The sequence below is a fragment of the Scomber scombrus genome, chromosome 6, assembly GCF_963691925.1.
Source record: "Scomber scombrus chromosome 6, fScoSco1.1, whole genome shotgun sequence".
NCBI lineage: Eukaryota > Metazoa > Chordata > Actinopteri > Scombriformes > Scombridae > Scomber > Scomber scombrus.
The window spans coordinates 2,589,419-2,606,878 of NC_084975.1; the positions used below are offsets into that span (position 1 = coordinate 2,589,419).

General features: G+C 40.7%; 1 protein-coding gene across 1 annotated transcript; it reads left to right on the forward strand.

The window, feature by feature from the left end:
• Positions 1-4,570: 4,570 nt before the first annotated feature.
• On the forward strand, positions 4,571-17,460 carry dus2 (dihydrouridine synthase 2). The gene is made up of 16 exons (XM_062420465.1): positions 4,571-4,629; positions 6,103-6,239; positions 6,358-6,403; positions 7,071-7,162; positions 7,260-7,303; positions 7,752-7,812; positions 7,889-7,936; positions 8,800-8,865; positions 9,187-9,257; positions 10,228-10,314; positions 10,914-11,082; positions 11,961-12,082; positions 12,692-12,832; positions 15,406-15,493; positions 15,679-15,752; positions 16,646-17,460. The coding sequence occupies exons 2-16, from the start codon at positions 6,120-6,122 to the stop codon at positions 16,932-16,934; spliced, it is 1,518 nt and encodes a 505-aa protein (XP_062276449.1). The 5' UTR covers positions 4,571-4,629; positions 6,103-6,119; the 3' UTR covers positions 16,935-17,460.

A 17,460-nucleotide genomic window follows, 5' to 3' on the forward strand; every position in this document is an offset into this window, starting at 1 on the left:
AGCTTGTTATATTATCCATTGTGTCAAATCTGCATCTGAAAAGTAACTAAAGCTGTCAAATAAATGTAGTGGAGTAGAAAGTACAATATTTCCCTCTGAGATGTAGAAAGTAGCATCACATGGAAGTGTAAGTACAGTATTTTAGTAAATGCACTTAGTTACTTTTGACCACCGCAGCTTTGAATAGAAATAGAAATCCATCATCACAACATGACACTTGTTTTCTTGTGTGTAAATTTCAGACTTGGTGTGAAAAGACTTTTTACTGGGAAAAAAATATTTGACATGTGTATTAACGGATTCACTATATATTAGATTTTAGTATATTTTTTGCGAGTGCCTTTTTGCTTTGTGGATTGCATTATTGATTATTTGAGAAGCACTTTGGTCTTCCATCATCATCTGTTTCCTCACTGGACTCGTTTTGCACAAAGCACTGTCGTAACCAACCCAACCCAACCCCCGAGACCCAAGGGCGAGCTCGACTTTATTATTATATTAACAAATTAGTTGTTTTTCACTTCCTGCCGCTCTCAGCTCAACCCTCATCTCTCTGGTTTATTGGAATTAACTGATTTACTGACTGTGATTGTAATCAGATGTAGAAGTACTGACAAACTCTTGCAGCTTATTTTTAATGGAAAATTAAGATTTTAAAAAGCTGCTGTGTCAGCTTGTGTAAAGATATATTAAGTCATGCTAATGCAGTATGTGACAGAGACAGAAATAGCCCCTTTTTCACCAATATTTCCCACTTCTTCTTCTCAACAGAGGATGAATCTCTTATCTCACCATTGCTATCAACATTACGCCAACTTTCTTTAACCTCCTGAAGCTGACTCTTTATGATCACTTATTTTATGTTTCAGCATGATGTCAACAAGTCATTGCACAATAAAACAGACTTTTAATAGTTTCTCCAGTTGTGAAAATTGGAAAATGGATCTGACTTAATATGTTTTCACCCTGATAGTAAGAAGAGTATTTGAGGAGTTTGGAAAGTACTTTTTAATGATCATCTGGGTTTTCCCAAACATTAACAGTTAAATGTATTTTATAGAAACTCTGTGATCTGCTTGTATATGAGAGGCACAAACTGGAGCCAAGTCTGTTTACCTGACTTTTTCCCTCTTTTCTTCACCTGCTTCTGCTTGAGTGTAGAGACCAGCTGACTCTGAGAATATTTCTTTACTTTAAAGGAAGGGGTCACAATTTTCACAAGTCTTAAAACAACATGAGGGGTCTTAAATCTTGCTGTAATGATTCCTCCTGTTCATACTGACCATTAGAAGATCCCTTCATAATGTTTACAATGGAAGTGATGGAGGACTAAATCCACAGTCCTCCTTCTGTGTAAACAGGGATTTACCAGGCCTCTAAAATGAGGCCAACGCGGAAGTAACTTAAAACTGCATTCTATCAAAAGGCCACCAGGGGGCGATCGTTTTGGTGTCAAAAGGACTTCCGTCTCTATACAAGTCAATGGAGAATTCACCAACTTCTCACTTGATTTCTAACCTCAGTAAACGTTTTCAAAATGTGTTTATGGTCTCAGTCGCTAGTTTAAAGCCTTCTTCAATGCAGTATGATGTTCATTTGTGAAGTTTTGGCCTCCATGATTTTATATTTGACGATAAAGCAGGGTATGCATTAGGGCGTGGCTACGTCGTGATTGACAGGTTGATTGGTTCACAGGTTCAGGAGGGCGCCTCATGCTCCTCCTGATGCCCATATAAGTAGAATCCGTGTTTTTATTTTTCCCAGCATGCACCTGAAATTTTCAAGATGGCACTGCTCAGATCCGATACTATTGGCCTCCGAGCAGCAGTCCACAAACCAATGGGTGACGTCACGGATGTTACTTCCATTTCTTATATACAGTCTATGGGATTTAAAAGTTGATCTAAAGCTAATATGAAGCTTCAGCCGTCCAAATGAGTCAAATCTTCATCTTCTATGTTTCAGCGTTACAGTGTTTTTAGTAGCAAAGTCTTTGTGTTCCTATACTTCCACCACAGCTCAACAGGGAAACACTAAGAGGGAATCTGATGCTAAAAAGACTGTAAGACTGTGTCAGATATCACTTGATATGACTAACTCACACTGATGAAGCTCAATAGAAGCTGATCAGATACTTTATAATGATTTAGTCCTCCATCACTTTACATCGAAAGCACATTAGAAGGTTTTAATAGTCAGTATGAACAGGAGGAATCATTACAGAGAGGAAAACTTCTTTCACTGCTCATATGGACACCTGAATTGTGAATCTATCCTTTAATATTTCCAGTCAGTATTCAAGCTACAGTAGATGCCTCCTAATCTGAGGATTTCTCATTTGCAAAACTGCCAAATAATTGTGGGGCAAAAATAATGTGCAGTGATTCAAGTCTAGAAAGGTTGTGTCAAAGGATGAAATATCTTCATGAACAGCAAATTTGGTTTTCTTTGACTCATCACTTCTAGATATAATAATCAGATCTCATGTTTCATACCATTAATAGTTTTCTTAACCTTTGTGTCGTCCTCCTGGGTCAAATTGACCTTGTCTGTTTTGACTGTTCCTTCTTTCCTCCCTTCCTTCCTTCCGTCTGTCCTCCCTCCTTTCCTTCCCTCCCTCCTTCCTTCCTTCCTTCCGTCCTTCCTTCTGTCCTTCCTTCCTTCCTTCCTTCCTTCCTTCCTTCCTTCCTTCCTTCCTTCCTTCCTTCCCTCCCTCCTTCCTTCCTTCCTTCCTTCCTTCCTTCTTTCCTCCCTCCCTCCTTCTCTCTTTCTTTCCTCCCCATTACCTTCCTTCTTTCCTATGTCCTTCTTTCCTTCCTTCCTCCCTTCCTCTTTTCCTTTCTCCCTCCCTCCCTCCCTCCCTCCCTCCCTCCTACCTCCCTTTTTTCTTTCTTCCCTCCCTACTACCTTCCTTCCTTCTTTCGTTTCCTCCCTCCTTCCTTCCTTCTTTCCTTCCTTCTTCCTTCTCTCTTTATTTCCTTCCTCTCTGTCCTCCCTTCCTTCTTTCCTTCCTCCATCCCCATTTATTCCTCCCTCCCTCCCTCCTACCTTCCTTCATTCTTTCCTTTCCTCTCTCCTTCCTTCCCTCCTTTCCTTCCTTCTTCCTCCCCCTCCTTCCTTGACTCGAGGACAACAGGAGGGTTAAATGGTGGAAAACCTTTTTTTTTTTTTTTAGCAAAATATATCTCTTATGTCCTCATGTAGACAGAGCAGCGTTTGTGTCTTCATTCATTAAAGGGGTGAGTCATTCTGTTGATAACTGTTATATATATAACATATACATACAGGCTGTGGGTGAAATAACATGTATAGTAAAAAATAAAATAAAAAGCATAAATACAGTTGTATTCCCATTGAAGAGGAGGAGGAAAAACCACAGCAGGGATCTGTAGCAGCTGGCGTCTCCACCTGTCTCATTCTGCCTCGAAATATAGACACTTTTTTTTTTCACTGTAAATTATTTGTAAAGCATCGTGTTTACAAACGGGATCATTTACATTGAATGTTAACTGGGATGTATTTTAGAGCACTTTTCTTTTTTTTGTAAAAATGAGTAAATAACTGTAGCAGCACAATAAATCAAGAATGAGTTGGAAAATGACTGATGGTGTTGTTGTTTTGTTTTAAACTGCGTTCCGGACTGTTTTCTCTTGTAAATCTGTGACTTTATAATGTCGGAGAATATCCACATTTTTTTCCCGTAAATGTTCTATTTTTTAATGTCACAGAATATGTGACTTTTTTTCTCGTAAATTTGCGACTTTATAATGTCACAGAATTTCAAACTTTTTTTCTTGTAAATGTGCGACTTTTTAATGTCGCAGAATATCCAACTTTTTTTTCGTAAATTTGCGACTTTTTAACGTCGTGGAATATCTGACTTGTTTTTCTCGTAAAGTTGCGACTTTTCTAATGTCGGAGAGTATCCGACTTTTTTCCCATAAATTTGCGGCTTTTTAATGTCACAGAATATCCGACTTTTTTACTCGTAAATTTGCGACTTTTTAATGTAGCAGAATATCAGATTTTTTTTCTCTTGCAAAATTGCGACTTATTAATGTCACAGAATATCCAACTTTTTTCTTGTAAATTTTCTATTTCTTAATTTTGGAGAATATCCGACTTTTTTATAAGGGAGATCATTTCTTATAAAGCAACATTTATCTCTCATTTGAAAATGTATTCATTAGTTCATGTAGATTTTGGAATATAAAATAAAGATATTTGATGAATAAAGTGGGTTTAATTGGTACTGTGACTCCATTTAAGTTCATGTGTGCTCCAAATAAGCCCACATCATGATTTATTTACTAAATATAAATAAAAATATTGATTTGAAAGAATTAAAAACAGCAATATATGTATTCAGTAACATGTTAAATATTAAAAAATGAGGTAAAAACTCTCCTGAGCAAATTCTTAAAGGTCTTACTTCAGATCTAACCTCCTTTGTAATCATCAACAGAGTAAATGACAGACCATATAAGAAGGAGGCGTGGTGACGTGTGTCGCTGATCTTCATGACGTGCGGATGACGCGGAGGTCCAAACAGGAAGTGTAAAGGGAGCACGCTTCCCATGTGACACACATTACAGCTGCTGTCATCAATAGTAAACACCTTAAATGCCGGTAAGTTTATATGACTTTAAAGTCACCCAGCATGTAGATATCTGTGTGTGTGAACTATTACCCATCTGTCGTATTTATACTTAATTTAAATCACGTGTTTTTTGGGGGGGGTTATTAAAGGAGGAGCTACATTGTTAGCATAGCATCGCCTCAAACGACGTGAACTCCATTAAAAAAAACACTTATTTTAAAAGTTATTTGCTTGTTATGTTGCATACAAACAGGACAAAACATTAATTCTGCCTTTTTGAAAATCTGCATCATGTTTTAGTTAATTTGGCTCCTTTTTGACAAGTTTATTTCACTTAAATCCCCTTAAAAATTAAATTTATGTTGCCTTCCTATGCTGTAGTAAACTGGATTAATTCAGCCTGCGTGCATGAGTTATTAGACACATTTAAGTGGTATTAAAAGTGAATATTATGAGTTATATATGTTGTATTGTTTGCAAACTGCTCATTGGGTTAAATAATACACTTTTTAATTACAGGTGTTAAGTTTAAGGTCTGTGTGAAGTGTGTGTTCAGCTGGAAATGAAACAGCAGTAAATTAGCTGATTTCTAAAGGGAGTTTTGTGTGAGGGGCTTGCAGTGGGAAATAAAGCATTTATCATAGAAAAACAAGCAAAGAGAGGTTCATAATGTTTAATAAGTAGTGTTGGTCAAGCTACTTGGAACATGTAGAGAGCTAAGCTACTAGTTACTCTATATTAAATGAAGCTTCACTACACTGAAGCTTCCCACCAGAGAAATGGGGCAAGCTAAGCTACAATAAAATAAAAAGTAGCTTAACTACATCAAATCTTCTTCTTTTTTTTTAACATGGAACCAACTTCATTCCAAGTCATTGCTATCTAGTGATCAATAAAACTGTAAGACAAACAGAACATGCAAAAACATGTTAAGTTAAATAGTTTATTAAACTCTTCTCTCTCTGCTTTTAACTGTTACATAACCATGGCAACAAAAACCAACAAAAAAACATAATTAAATAATCAAAACAAACAGGTGGTGCACTGTGTATATGCTACTGTGGGGGAAGTACACCTGTGTTTTGCATGTATGCTTCATTTAATGCACACATTGTAAATGATTTCAATAACTTGGTTCAAACCACAGGAGCAAAATAAGAAAGACAAGTGACGTCCCGCCTCGCTGCAGCAGACAATTCACAGGTATCAGCAGCAGGATATGTGCAAGACGTCACATGGAAGAGCATCTGTCACCTAGGTTACTGCTTCAGACCGCAGCAGAAACTGCAGTGCATTTAAGGTTTAGACATGCCTGAAGGAAATGTAGCTTCTCTGGATGTTACTGCGTTATTTGATCAGTAAAATAGCTTCACTACTGAAAAGCTATATGATGTAGAAAACATCGATGCTACAACCATGCTACTGAGAAATGTAGTTAAACTGGTAACGTTGCTACTGAGTGCCCAACACTGGTAATAAGTGTGTGTGTGATTGTTGTTTAGCAGGAGGATTGAGCTTCATGATGGCAGGCAGGCTGAGCTTCAGGAACATCACCGCGCTGGCTCCCATGGTCCGGGTCGGGACTCTGCCCATGAGGCTGCTGGCGCTGGACTATGGAGCTGATGTAGTTTACTGTGAGGTAAAAGGATGAAGGCTTTTTAAAAAAAATGTATATATAAACAGAGGAATACAACTGAACTCTTGTATTTTTATATCAGTGTGTTAAAGTCTTGTTAACTGTGTGCTGTTTGATGCAGGAGCTGATTGACATCAAGATGGCCCAATGTCACAGAGTGGTGAATGGTGAGATATTCAGTGATGGAAGAAATATTCAGATTAGTTACTGAAGTAATAGTACCAATACAGACATGTTAAAATACTCCATTATAAGTAAAAGTCCTGCATGAAGAATCCTACCTCTAGTAAAAGTACTGCAGTATTATGAGTGATGTAGTATGCAGTATTACAGTAAAAGTACTGCAGTATTATGAGTGATGTAGTATGCAGTATTACAGTAAAAGTACTGCAGTATTATGAGTGATGTAGTATGCAGTATTACAGTAAAAGTACTGCAGTATTATGAGCGATGTAGTATGCAGTATTACAGTAAAAGTACTGCAGTATTACAGTAAAAGTACTGCAGTATTATGAGCGATGTAGTATGCAGTATTACAGTAAAAGTACTGCAGTATTATGAGTGATGTAGTATGCAGTATTACAGTAAAAGTACTACAGTATTATGAGTGATGTAGTATGCAGTATTACAGTAAAAGTACTGCAGTATTATGAGTGATGTAGTATGCAGTATTACAGTAAAAGTACTGCAGTATTATGAGTGATGTACTATGCACAAGTATCTCAAAATTATACTCATTTACTTTCCGCCCCGTCAGTTTTCATTCTCCCTCAGCAGGCAGATTATGATCCAGACAGTATTTAGTTTTTTCATCATTTCTTTCTTGTTCTTCAGAGGTTTTGGAGACGGTAGATTTTGTTGCTCCAGACGATCGAGTGATGTTCAGGACTTGTGAGAAAGAGAAGGACCGAGTCGTCTTCCAGATGGTGAGACAGGAAACATTTCAAACCATTAAAAAAAACAAGTTTTCCCTCTTTTATTTGCTGTCATTGTCAAGTGAGTTTTCTCTTCTTCTTCTTTTAGGGGACGGCTGACCCGGACAGAGCGCTGATTGTGGCTCGACTTGTGTGAGTTCATCATTTTTCCACTTTTCCTTTAATTCACCTCGGGGGCGGCTGTGGCTCAGGAGGTAGAGCGGTCGTCCTCCAATTGGAAGGTTGGCAGTTCGATTCCCGGCTCCTCAAGTCTACATGTCGATGTGTCCTTGGGCAAGACACTTAACCCCTAGTTGCTCCCGTTGCTATGCCAACGGTGTATGAATGCGAGTGAATGGTTAGATTCCTCCTGATGTGCAGGTTGGCGCCCTGCGTGGTAGCTGCCTGCCATCAGTGTATGAATGTGTGTGAATGGGGTGAATGAGATGTAATGTAAAGCGCTTTGAGTGGTCGAAAAGACTAGAAAGGCGCTATATAAGTACAGGCCATTTACCATTTACCATTTACCTCTGTAGCCGTTAAAGCTCCAAACTATAAACTGCACTAAGTAGTTGATTAATTGACTCCTCTTCACCTTCAGGGAAAATGACGTAGCTGCTATCGATGTGAACATGGGCTGTCCGAAGGAATACTCCACCAAGGTGAGTTTACTGTCAGTGACCTTTGACCTCTGTCTGAAATGTAAACCTCTGACCTCTGACCTCTGCTGTCCTGCAGGGCGGGATGGGAGCCGCTCTGCTGTCAGATCCTGATAAGATCGAGGCGGTGAGTAGATTTAATGATCTGTGTTAAAGAGATGTTGAGCTGAAACTTAAAGCCACTGTGTTTTTATCATAGACTGTATATAAGAAATGGACGTAACATCCGTGACATCACCCATTGGTTTGTGGACTGCTGCTCGGAGGCCAATAGTATCGGATCTGAGCAGCGCCATCCTAAAAACACGGATTCTACTTATATGGGCATCAGGAGGAGCATGAGGCGCCCTCCTGAACCTGTGAACCCATCAACCTGTCAATCACGACGTAGCCACGCCCTAATGCATACCCTGCTTTATCGTCACATATAAAATCAGGGAGGCCAAAATGTCCCAAATGAACATCATACTGCATTGAAGAAGGCTTTAAACTAGCGATTGAGACCATAAACACATTTTGAAAACGTTTACTGAGGTTAGAAATCAAGTGAGAAGTTGGTGAATTCTCCATTGACTTGTATAGAGACGGAAGTCCTTTTGACACCAAAACGGTCGCCCCCTGGTGGCCTTTTGATAGAATGCAGTTTTAAGTTACTTCCACGTTGGCCTCATTTCAGAGGACCGGAACTCCCCGCCTGGTTTTTATTTAAGGGTTAAAACAGCCTGTTAATAGACAGAGGCTGAACTGAGCGGCTGCATAAAGGACCAGTAGAAGATAAATAAGGAGTTTTTAACTTTAAATCATGTAAAGATATTCCAGTAGAGACTCAGAATATAAATATAGAGCTGGAGATGTGCAGAATAAGTCCTGTTTAAATAGTAAATACATTGATTATACAGTTTTATATACAAAAAGACTTTACATTTTTAATTCCTTTCCCTCTGAAACTTTAATATGTATATAATTTTAATATAATGTTTTCCCTTTTAGATCCTCAGGAAGCTCGTCACAGGAGTTTCTATTCCAGTAACGTGTAAAATCCGAATCCTGCCTTCGGTGAGACGTGAAAAAACTCATCTTCAGTTTATTATAAAGTCTTTATTTATAGTCACATTTCTAATCGTGGTTACATGTGTCAGATTATATCCTTATTTATTATATTATATTACAATATGTGATGTTGATGGAAGCTGAAGACACATTTTCTTTTACTTATGTAATTGAGGAAACGTTTTATATATTATTATGTTTCACTGCTCTTGAAGTGAGATTATATAAATTGTCAGTTATATTTAATTTTATCTTACAAACACCGGGCTGGACATTAGAGGGGGGTTGATCAGCTGTTAACTGGTTTCGTGTCTTCGCTGGTTTCAGTTGGAGGAAACGATCGGTTTGGTTCGGAGGATCGAGAAGACCGGAGTCACCGCCGTCGCTGTTCACGGCAGGTAAAACGAGCCGAGTCATTTAGTCACAACGTAAAACTCTGTGAGCGTTTTATGAGGAACACTCTGCCTTAACCCTCCTGTTGTCCTCGAGTCAAGGAAGGAAGGGAGGAAGAAGGAAAGAAAAGAGGGAGGAAGGAAGGGAGGAAGAAGGAAAGAAAAGAGGGAGGAAGGAAGGGAGGAAGAAGGAAAGAAAAGAGGGAGGAAGGAAGGGAGGAAGAAGGAAGGAAGGAAAAGAGGGAGGAAGGAAGGGACGAAAAAGGAAGGTAAGGAGGGAGGGAGGAAGGAAGGAAAGGAGGAAGGAACAAGGAAGGAAAGGAGAGAGGAAGGAAGGAAGAAAGGAGGGAGGAAAGAAAGGGAAGGAGGGAGGGAGAAGGGAAAAGAGGAAGGAGTGAGGGAGGAAGGAAGGACAGACAGAAGGAAGGAAAGGAGAGAGGAAGGAAGGAAGAAAGGAGGGAGGAAAGAAAGAGAGAAGGAGGGAGGGAGGGAGAAAGGAAAAGAGGAAGGAAGGAAGGAGGGAGGGAGGAAGGAAGGACGGATAGAAGGAAGGAAGAAAAGGGGGGGTGGAGGAAGGAAAGAAGTAAGGGAGGAAAGAGAGAGAGAGAAGGAGGGAGGGAAGGAGGACAATTTAAGAATATATGTATATATTTTTTTAACACAGTGTATCAGTGGGACTCAGTTAATTGCATTTTCCATTAATGTAATAACTGATGATTTTACATATATTATTAAATGGAGTTACAAAGACAGCTGTTAATAATATTTATTATTTATATTCATATCAAATTGACTTAAAGCATTAAGCTGAGGCCTGAATGTGCATTTATTTTACTGTGGAAATAATATTACACATTTTCTGTTGAGCTCTTAAAACGTATTGAATTTGCTTTCAAAAAATATGCAGTAACCCTGTCTATGGAGCTGCTGGTTTAACTGGTTTAACTGGTGCGTTCCTCCTGTGTGTGTCGTTCAGGTTTAAGGATGAACGACCTCGACACCCCGTCCACTGCGACTACATCCAGGCCGTCTCTCAGGCTGTTTCCATCCCCGTCATCGCCAAGTAAGACTCAACTTTCTTCTCATCTGATCATGAAATTAACCCTCCTGTTGTCCTCGAGTCAAGGAAGGAAGGGAGGAAGGAAGGGAGGAAAGGAGGGAGGAAGGAAGGAAGGAAGGGAGGAAGAAGGAAAGAAAGGAGGGAGGAAGGACAGGAGGGAGGAAGAAGAAGGAAGGAAAGGAGGGAGGAAGAAGGAAAGAAAGGAGGGAGGAAGAAGGAAGGAAAGGAGGGAGGGAGGAAGAAGGAAGGAAGGTAGGAGGGAGGAACATAGGAGGGAGGGTGGGAGGGAGAAAGGAAGGGAGGATGGAAGGAAAGGAAGAAATGGGGATGGAGGAAGGAAAGAAGGACGGGGGGAAAGAGAGAGGAAGGAAAGAAAGAGAGAAGGAGGGAGGGAGGAAGGACAGACGGAAGGGGGGAAAGAAAGAACAGTCAAAACAGACGGGGTCAATTTGACCCGGGAGGACGACACGAAGGTTAAGATGAAATATAATGAGACAGATAAAAACAGGAGAATAAATATATTATAGATAGATATTAACTCAGCTGTGAGTTGTAGTGCAGCGATAATTAGTCGGAGTAAAGCGTCTCGGTCTCTCCTGCAGCGGAGGATCTTTGGATCTGGTGAAGACCAACAAAGACATCGAGGAGTTCAGGAAGGCGACGGGAGCCTCGTCCGTCATGTTGGCTCGATCCGCCATGTGGAACGCGTCCGTGTTCAGGAGCCGAGGGACGCTTCCTGTGGAGGAGGTGATGGAGGACTACCTCAAATACGTGAGTCACACCGACAATCACTTTAATATCATGCTTTAAAAAAAGAGAGAGAGTTTATTGGTTCATAATAAAGTGATTTTTTTTAGTTGAATCCAAATCAGTGTCTTAAAGGGATAGTTCACAGTTTTTGACGTGGGGTTGTATGAGGCCAGTCACTTTATGAGTTGGCACATTCCCAGTTTAGAGAAGGAAAGGAGTAAGGAGGGAGGAAAGGAGGATGGAAGGAAGGAAGGAAAGAAAATGAGTAAGGAGGGAGGAAGAAAGAAAGAAAAAGGATGAGGAAAGAAAGAAAGGAGGAGGAAGGTGAGGAAAGAAAGAAAGAAAGGAGGAGGAAGGTGAGGAAAGAAAGAAAGAAAGAAGGAGAAAAAAGAAAGAAAGAGACAGACAGAAAGAAAGAGAGAACAAAAAACAGAAATAAGGAAAAAGAACGAGGTGGAGGGAGATGAGGAAAGAAAGAAAGAAAAGAAAAAGGAGGAAAAAATAACAGGGACTGTGAGGAAGATGAGTTAAGAAAGAACAAACAAAGAAACATAGAAATGATTAAAAAGAAGAAAGAAAAGAAAAAGGAGGACGACGAAAAAGAACAAGGAGGAGGGAGATGAGGAAAGAGAGAAGAGAAAAATAAAGAAAAAGGAGTAGGAAGATGAAGAAAGAGAGAAAGAAACAAACAAAGAAAAAAGGAAAGAGAGAAAGAAAGAAAGTCCTGACTTGAAAAGCTGTGAACTCGTCCTTTAAGCTTCCCAGTTAGAGTTTCTGCCCTCTGCATGTTCTAGTACATGTTCACAGGTTAGAGTCCTGTTCAACCTGCGGCACACGGAGCAGGAATTATTATCTTACCAGGAGATTGAACTGTGTGTTGTCCTCTTTTTAATTCCCAGGCGTTTCGGTACGAGAACCACGCCTTCAACTCGAAGTACTGTCTGTGTCAGATGCTGAGAGACAAGGTGGAGTCTCCTCTGGGGAAACAGCTGCAGGCGGCTCAGACCAACGCTGAGATCAGGTAAGATGATTAAACACCTCACAGAGATGGAAGGAAGGAAGGAAGGAAGGAATGAAAGATGGAAGGAAGGAAGGAAGGAAGGAATGAAAGATGGAAGGAAGGAAGGAGGGAGGGAGGGAGGGAGGGAGGGAGGGAAGGAAGGAAGGAAGAAAAGGAGGGAGGGAGGAAGGGAGGAAGGAAGGAAGAAAAGGAAGGAGGGAGGAAGGAAGGAAGGGAGGAAAGATGGAAGGAGGGAGGGAGGGAGGGAGGGAAGAAAGAAAAGGAGGAAGGAAGGAAGAAAAGGAGGAAGGAAGGAAGAAAAGGAGGTAGGAGAAAGGAAGGAAGGGAGGAAAGAAGTAAGGATGGAAGAAAAGGAGGGAGGGAGGAAAGGAGAGAAGGAAGGAAAGGAGGAGGGGAAGAAGGAAGGGAGGAAAGAGAGAGGAAGGAGAGAAAGAGAGAAGGAGGGAGGGAGGAAGGACAGACGGAAGGAAGGGAGGAAAGAAGGAACAGTTAAAACAGACGGGGTTAATTTGACCCGGGAGGACGACAGGAAGGTGAAGACAGACCGGACCTTTAACACCAGGTGTGATTGTGGTGTAATAACCTTTAGTTGGTGTGTGTGTGTTGCAGCGAGGCGTACGGGATGAAGGAGTTCTACCAGCAGAACCAGGACCGGCTGCAGACCAAGAGAGACTCTCTGCAGAGCAGCAGCCAGCCGGACCGACCCGTCATGGACGGAGACGTCACCACCATGGCCGTCAAGTTCGAACGGTCAGTTTTAAACAAGCTCATCACGATTATTATTTAACCCTTAAACAGGCAGCGAGCTCCAAGAGATACAGACTGTTTATTACCCTGTTAGGATGTTTAACCCTCCTGTCGTCCTACCGGGTCAAACTGACCCCGTCTCTTTTGACTGTTCCTTCCTCCCTTCCTCCCTCTTTCTTTAATTTTTCCTTTGTTCTTCCCCTCCTTCCCTCTTTCTTTGCTCCCTCCTCCTTCCATACTTCTTTCCTCACTTCTTTCCTTCCTCACTTCTTTCCTTCCTTCCTTCCTTCCTTCCTTCCTCCCTTCCTTCTCTCCTTCCTTCCTTCCTTCCTTCCTTCCCTTCTTATTTCCTCCCTTCCTTCTCTCCTTCCTTCCTTCCTTCCCTTCTTATTTCCTCCTTTCCTTCCTCCCTCCCTTCTCTCCTTACTTCCTTCCCCTTTTCCTCCTTTCCTCCTTTCCTTCATTCCTTCACGGACAGAATGAAGGAAGGGAGGAAGGAAGGAAGGAGGGAGGAAGGAAGGACAGAAGGAAGGAGGAAAGGGGGATGGAGGAAGGAGAGAAGGAGGGAGGGAGGAAGGACAGACAGAAGGAAGGAAGGAGGGAGGAAGGAAGGAAGGACAGAAGGAAGGAGGAAAGGGGGATGGAAGAAGGAAAGAAGGAGAGAGGGAGGGAGGAAGGACAGACAGAAGGAAGGAAGGAGGGAGGAAGGAAGGAAGGACAGAAGGAAAGAGGAAAGGGGGATGGAGGAAGGAAAGAAGGAGAGAAGGAGGGAGGGAGGAAGGACAGACAGAAGGAAGGGAGGAAAGAAGGAACAGTCAAAACAGACAGGTTCAATTTGACCCGGGAGGGCGACACAAAGGTTAAGGGTTAAAAAACTTTGGATCCTTCAAGCTCCAGAATAAATAAAATATTATAGTAAATTTAAAAAAAAAGATAAAGAAGAGAATAATAATATGAATATGCAGTATGTTATATTGCACATAAGGATTAAATATACTATCGTTTATTTTCAGATGTCATGCAAACATTTAACATACTTGCATATCAGCTGTTGTTGTGAAAACATTACACTCAAGGTGATTTAGGATATTTGGATTAACCGAAATCAGATCGACCCAGCGAGCCACTTTATTAGGAACACCTTGAGCTACTAATCCAATCTAATACAACAGCTCTGCTATAAATTACCTCTGCAGCTCACTCCTCCAGCACTGTGATCTCAATAACAAACATAAAGGATAATAATCACCTTTCTAATGGCAATAAAAACTGGAAATGTATAAGCTTCATAAAAGTAAAATATGTGAGCAGTGAAATAAATATGTTTGTAGATCGTCTGTTAAATATGAATTAATTGAGAGTTTTCAGTTTAATAACATAAAACATGAAAGCTTCTGGCAGGTCTTCATCTTCAGAGAGCTGTTTGAGGCTTCAGACAAAGCAGCAGCGGCAGAGTGAGGCCCCGTTGTTATTATGTCCCTACTGGTTTCCTTACTGAACGGCTCCAGCTCGTGTTGCGCAGATTCGTCACAAATTCACAAATAATACAGCCAGCATATTACTGGAGTTAGTTACAGCAGTTATATATTTGCTCACTTCCAGAAAAATATTTGATGCAGTAGATGTAGAACTGTACGACGGAGTTTTAGGGCCAGAAAAAAGCACAAGAAAAAAAAAAACAGGCAAAAAAAAAAAAAATCTGTCACAAGAAAAAAAAAAAAAAAAAATCCGTCACAAGAAAAAAAAAACAGTCAAAAAAAAAAATAATTCTGCCACAAGAAAAAAAAAAGTCAAAAAAAAAAAATCCGTCACAAGAAAAATAATAAAATAAAAAGTCCAGCACAAGAAAAAAAAATGTCAAAAAAAAAAAAAATCACAAAAAAAAAAAAACTTTCAAAAAAAATTAAATGTGAGAATGAAATCAATTTACCGCGGAGGCTTGACCACAGCACCGCAGGATCAAACCTAGTTAGTAGTGACTGACTGCCAGCAGCTGGAGTGTGAAGGTGATTTTCTGAAGTGGTGCAACTGTATTCATAGCTGATAAATGTATCATATCAATTTCATTCTCTTTTTTTTAACGAGGCTTCTTGTGCTGGACTTTTTTTTTTTTTTTGCCTGGCCCTAATACTCCGTAGTAGTACTGCGACTTGAAAATCGTCCGAAATATGTTGTCTACATTTGTGAATTTGTGAGAATATTGAACTTCACCTGATCTTGCAAACCGTTCATTCATTGGATGAGCCCTTCTCTCCCTTTTCCCAGCAGGCCGTGCTCCGTTCCACATTTATAATTTTTAAATATACAACCATGGAAGTTGTAGAATACTGAAATAGGATTTGATTTAAGTTGCAATATTAGAAGGAATAAGAAAGAACTGGACCACAAGAGAGACCATAACTGAGAAATGCACAGCAAGAAAGCTGCATAAATACATCATGGATTACAATTAACTGATATAAGTTGTGTAGTTTTCTCGGTATCTTGCAGCATTGGAGGATTAGGGGCTAGGGAATGCATTATGTGATTGAATGTCCTCACTAAGATAGCTAACCAAACGTGTGTGTGTGTTTCAGGAGGGAGTATCCACCTCATATCACTCCTAAAATGTTCCTGCTGGAGTGGAGCCGCAAAGAGAAGCTGGAGCAGCCGCAGTATGAAGTGGTGAGAAAAGAACATTTACACATAAACCTGTGTGTGTGTGTGTGTGTGTGTGTGTGTGTGTGTGTGTGTGTGTGTGTGTGTGTGTGTGTGTGTGTGTGTGTGTGTGTGTGTGTGTGTGTGTGTGTGTGTGTGTGTGTGTGTGTGTGTGTGATGATCAACACATCTGCTTTCTCTGGTGTTTCCAGGTGCAGCGAGCTCAGGATCGAGCTTTTCAGGCCATTGTGACTTTATCAAAGAAGAAGTACAGATCTACACTCTGGTCAGTACACAAACCATTGATTGATTGATTGATTAACCCGTTACATGCTGCTCAGGGTCCAATTTGACCCATTTTTACATTTCAGAGCTGTAAAAACACCAGATACACATTTTTTCTTTTAGCCAGACTTTTTCCTAATGTGACTCACAGTTTACAAAAATGGAAATAGAAGCTGATTCACATTTTTATATAAAAGTGTCAGTGATAAATAAGGGTTAAGGTAAGATGAGCAATTCATAAATATGTTCAAATAGTTTTAAAAGCAGCATCAGGTTTGTTAAAATGTACATTTAGTATTTTTGTTGGTTTTATATCATTTGAAATGACATTTGTACCATTTTTTAGTTGAACAAGTTGAATTATTCGGTACAAAGTTTTTATGGTTACACCACTTAGACATTTTTGCCATAATCCTCTAATATATTCTCTCTAAATGGATTAACCCTCCTGTTGTCCTTGAGTCAAGGAAGGAAGGAGGAAGGGAGGAAGAAGGAAGGAAGGAAGGATGGAAGGGAGGAAGAAGGAAGGAAGGAAGGAAGGAAGGATGGAAGGAAAGGAGGGAGAAAGGAAGGCAGGAAGAAGGAAGGAAAGGAAGGAAAGGAAGGATGCAAGGGAGGAAGGAAAGGAGGGAGGAAGGAAGATAGGAAGAAGGAACGAAAGTAGGGAAGGAAGGATGGGAGGAAAGAAGGAAGGAGGGAGGGAGAAAGGAAGGAAAGAAGGACAGAGGAAAGAAGGAAGGTAATGGCAAGGAAAGAAAGACAGAAGGAAGGAGGGACGTAAAGAAGGAGGGAGGAAGGAAGGACAGAAGGAAGGAAGAAAGGGGGATGGAGGAAATATACTTTTTCCATAAGATTAAAAATAATTAAGTTTCAAATTCTCTTGTTTTTTTTTAGGGAGAAGTCGAAGAAATTTGCCGAGCAAGCTGCCGCCGTCGTCTGCCTGCGGATTCTTGGAATCCCGGAGGGTCGAATCGGCGAGGAAGACTCCGGCTTAATCTGCAAGAGGAAGAGGGACGGGAAGACGATGACGAACGGCACCACGGAGGGAGAAGAGGCGAGCATCAAACGGCGCAGCACCGAGAACACACAGGAAACGGAAAACCTGGAGAGCGAGGCGACGATTGCGGTTGCGGTTGCTAACGGCGACCACCACGAACCGGACGCGCCTCCGAAACGGCCGTAGAGGCGATGAAGATGTAAGAAAACGACTATTTAAGGTCCAATAGGAGGAGAAGAAGAAGAGTGATGGATGTTTGAGTGGACGTGAGGAACAAATCGATGGGACTTTTAGAACGTCGCCTTTTATTTTATCGGCGATTTTTTGTTTTCTCGTCTTTTTTTCTTTCCCCTTTTTTTTGACTATTTGAGGATTATCAACACTGGCAGCTGCTCGACTCTGCCTTTTTTATGTTTCTTAACTCTTCATCTGTTCAGTTTAAACACATTTCAAACTGGAATCTCTTCCAGTACAACAGCAGTCTTCCACTGGATCAGCTGGGAAAGTCTTAAAGGTGCAATGTGTAAGAATCGCCACTAGGGGGCAGCACTTCACTGTTACATTACTTCTTATTCTGAGCCACTGAAATGCTTCGTTAGTATCTAATCTACAGTGTATTATCAGAGCTCTGTTACGTAGCAAACTAGATTACTATGACTTTGACTTTATCATGATGGCAATATCAATTCAGTGCAACCTGAATAAATCTAAC

What these genes read in the sequence shown, in the direction of transcription:
- dus2 (XM_062420465.1), top strand. Translation starts at nt 6,120, where the DNA reads ATGATGGCAGGCAGGCTGAGCTTCAGGAACATCACCGCGCTGGCTCCC. An exon ending in AAATCCGAATCCTGCCTTCG is followed by an intron (nt 8,866 to 9,186) that starts GTGAGACGTGAA and finishes CGCTGGTTTCAG; the next exon opens with TTGGAGGAAACGATCGGTTT. An exon ending in CAGACCAACGCTGAGATCAG is followed by an intron (nt 12,083 to 12,691) that starts GTAAGATGATTA and finishes TGTGTGTTGCAG; the next exon opens with CGAGGCGTACGGGATGAAGG.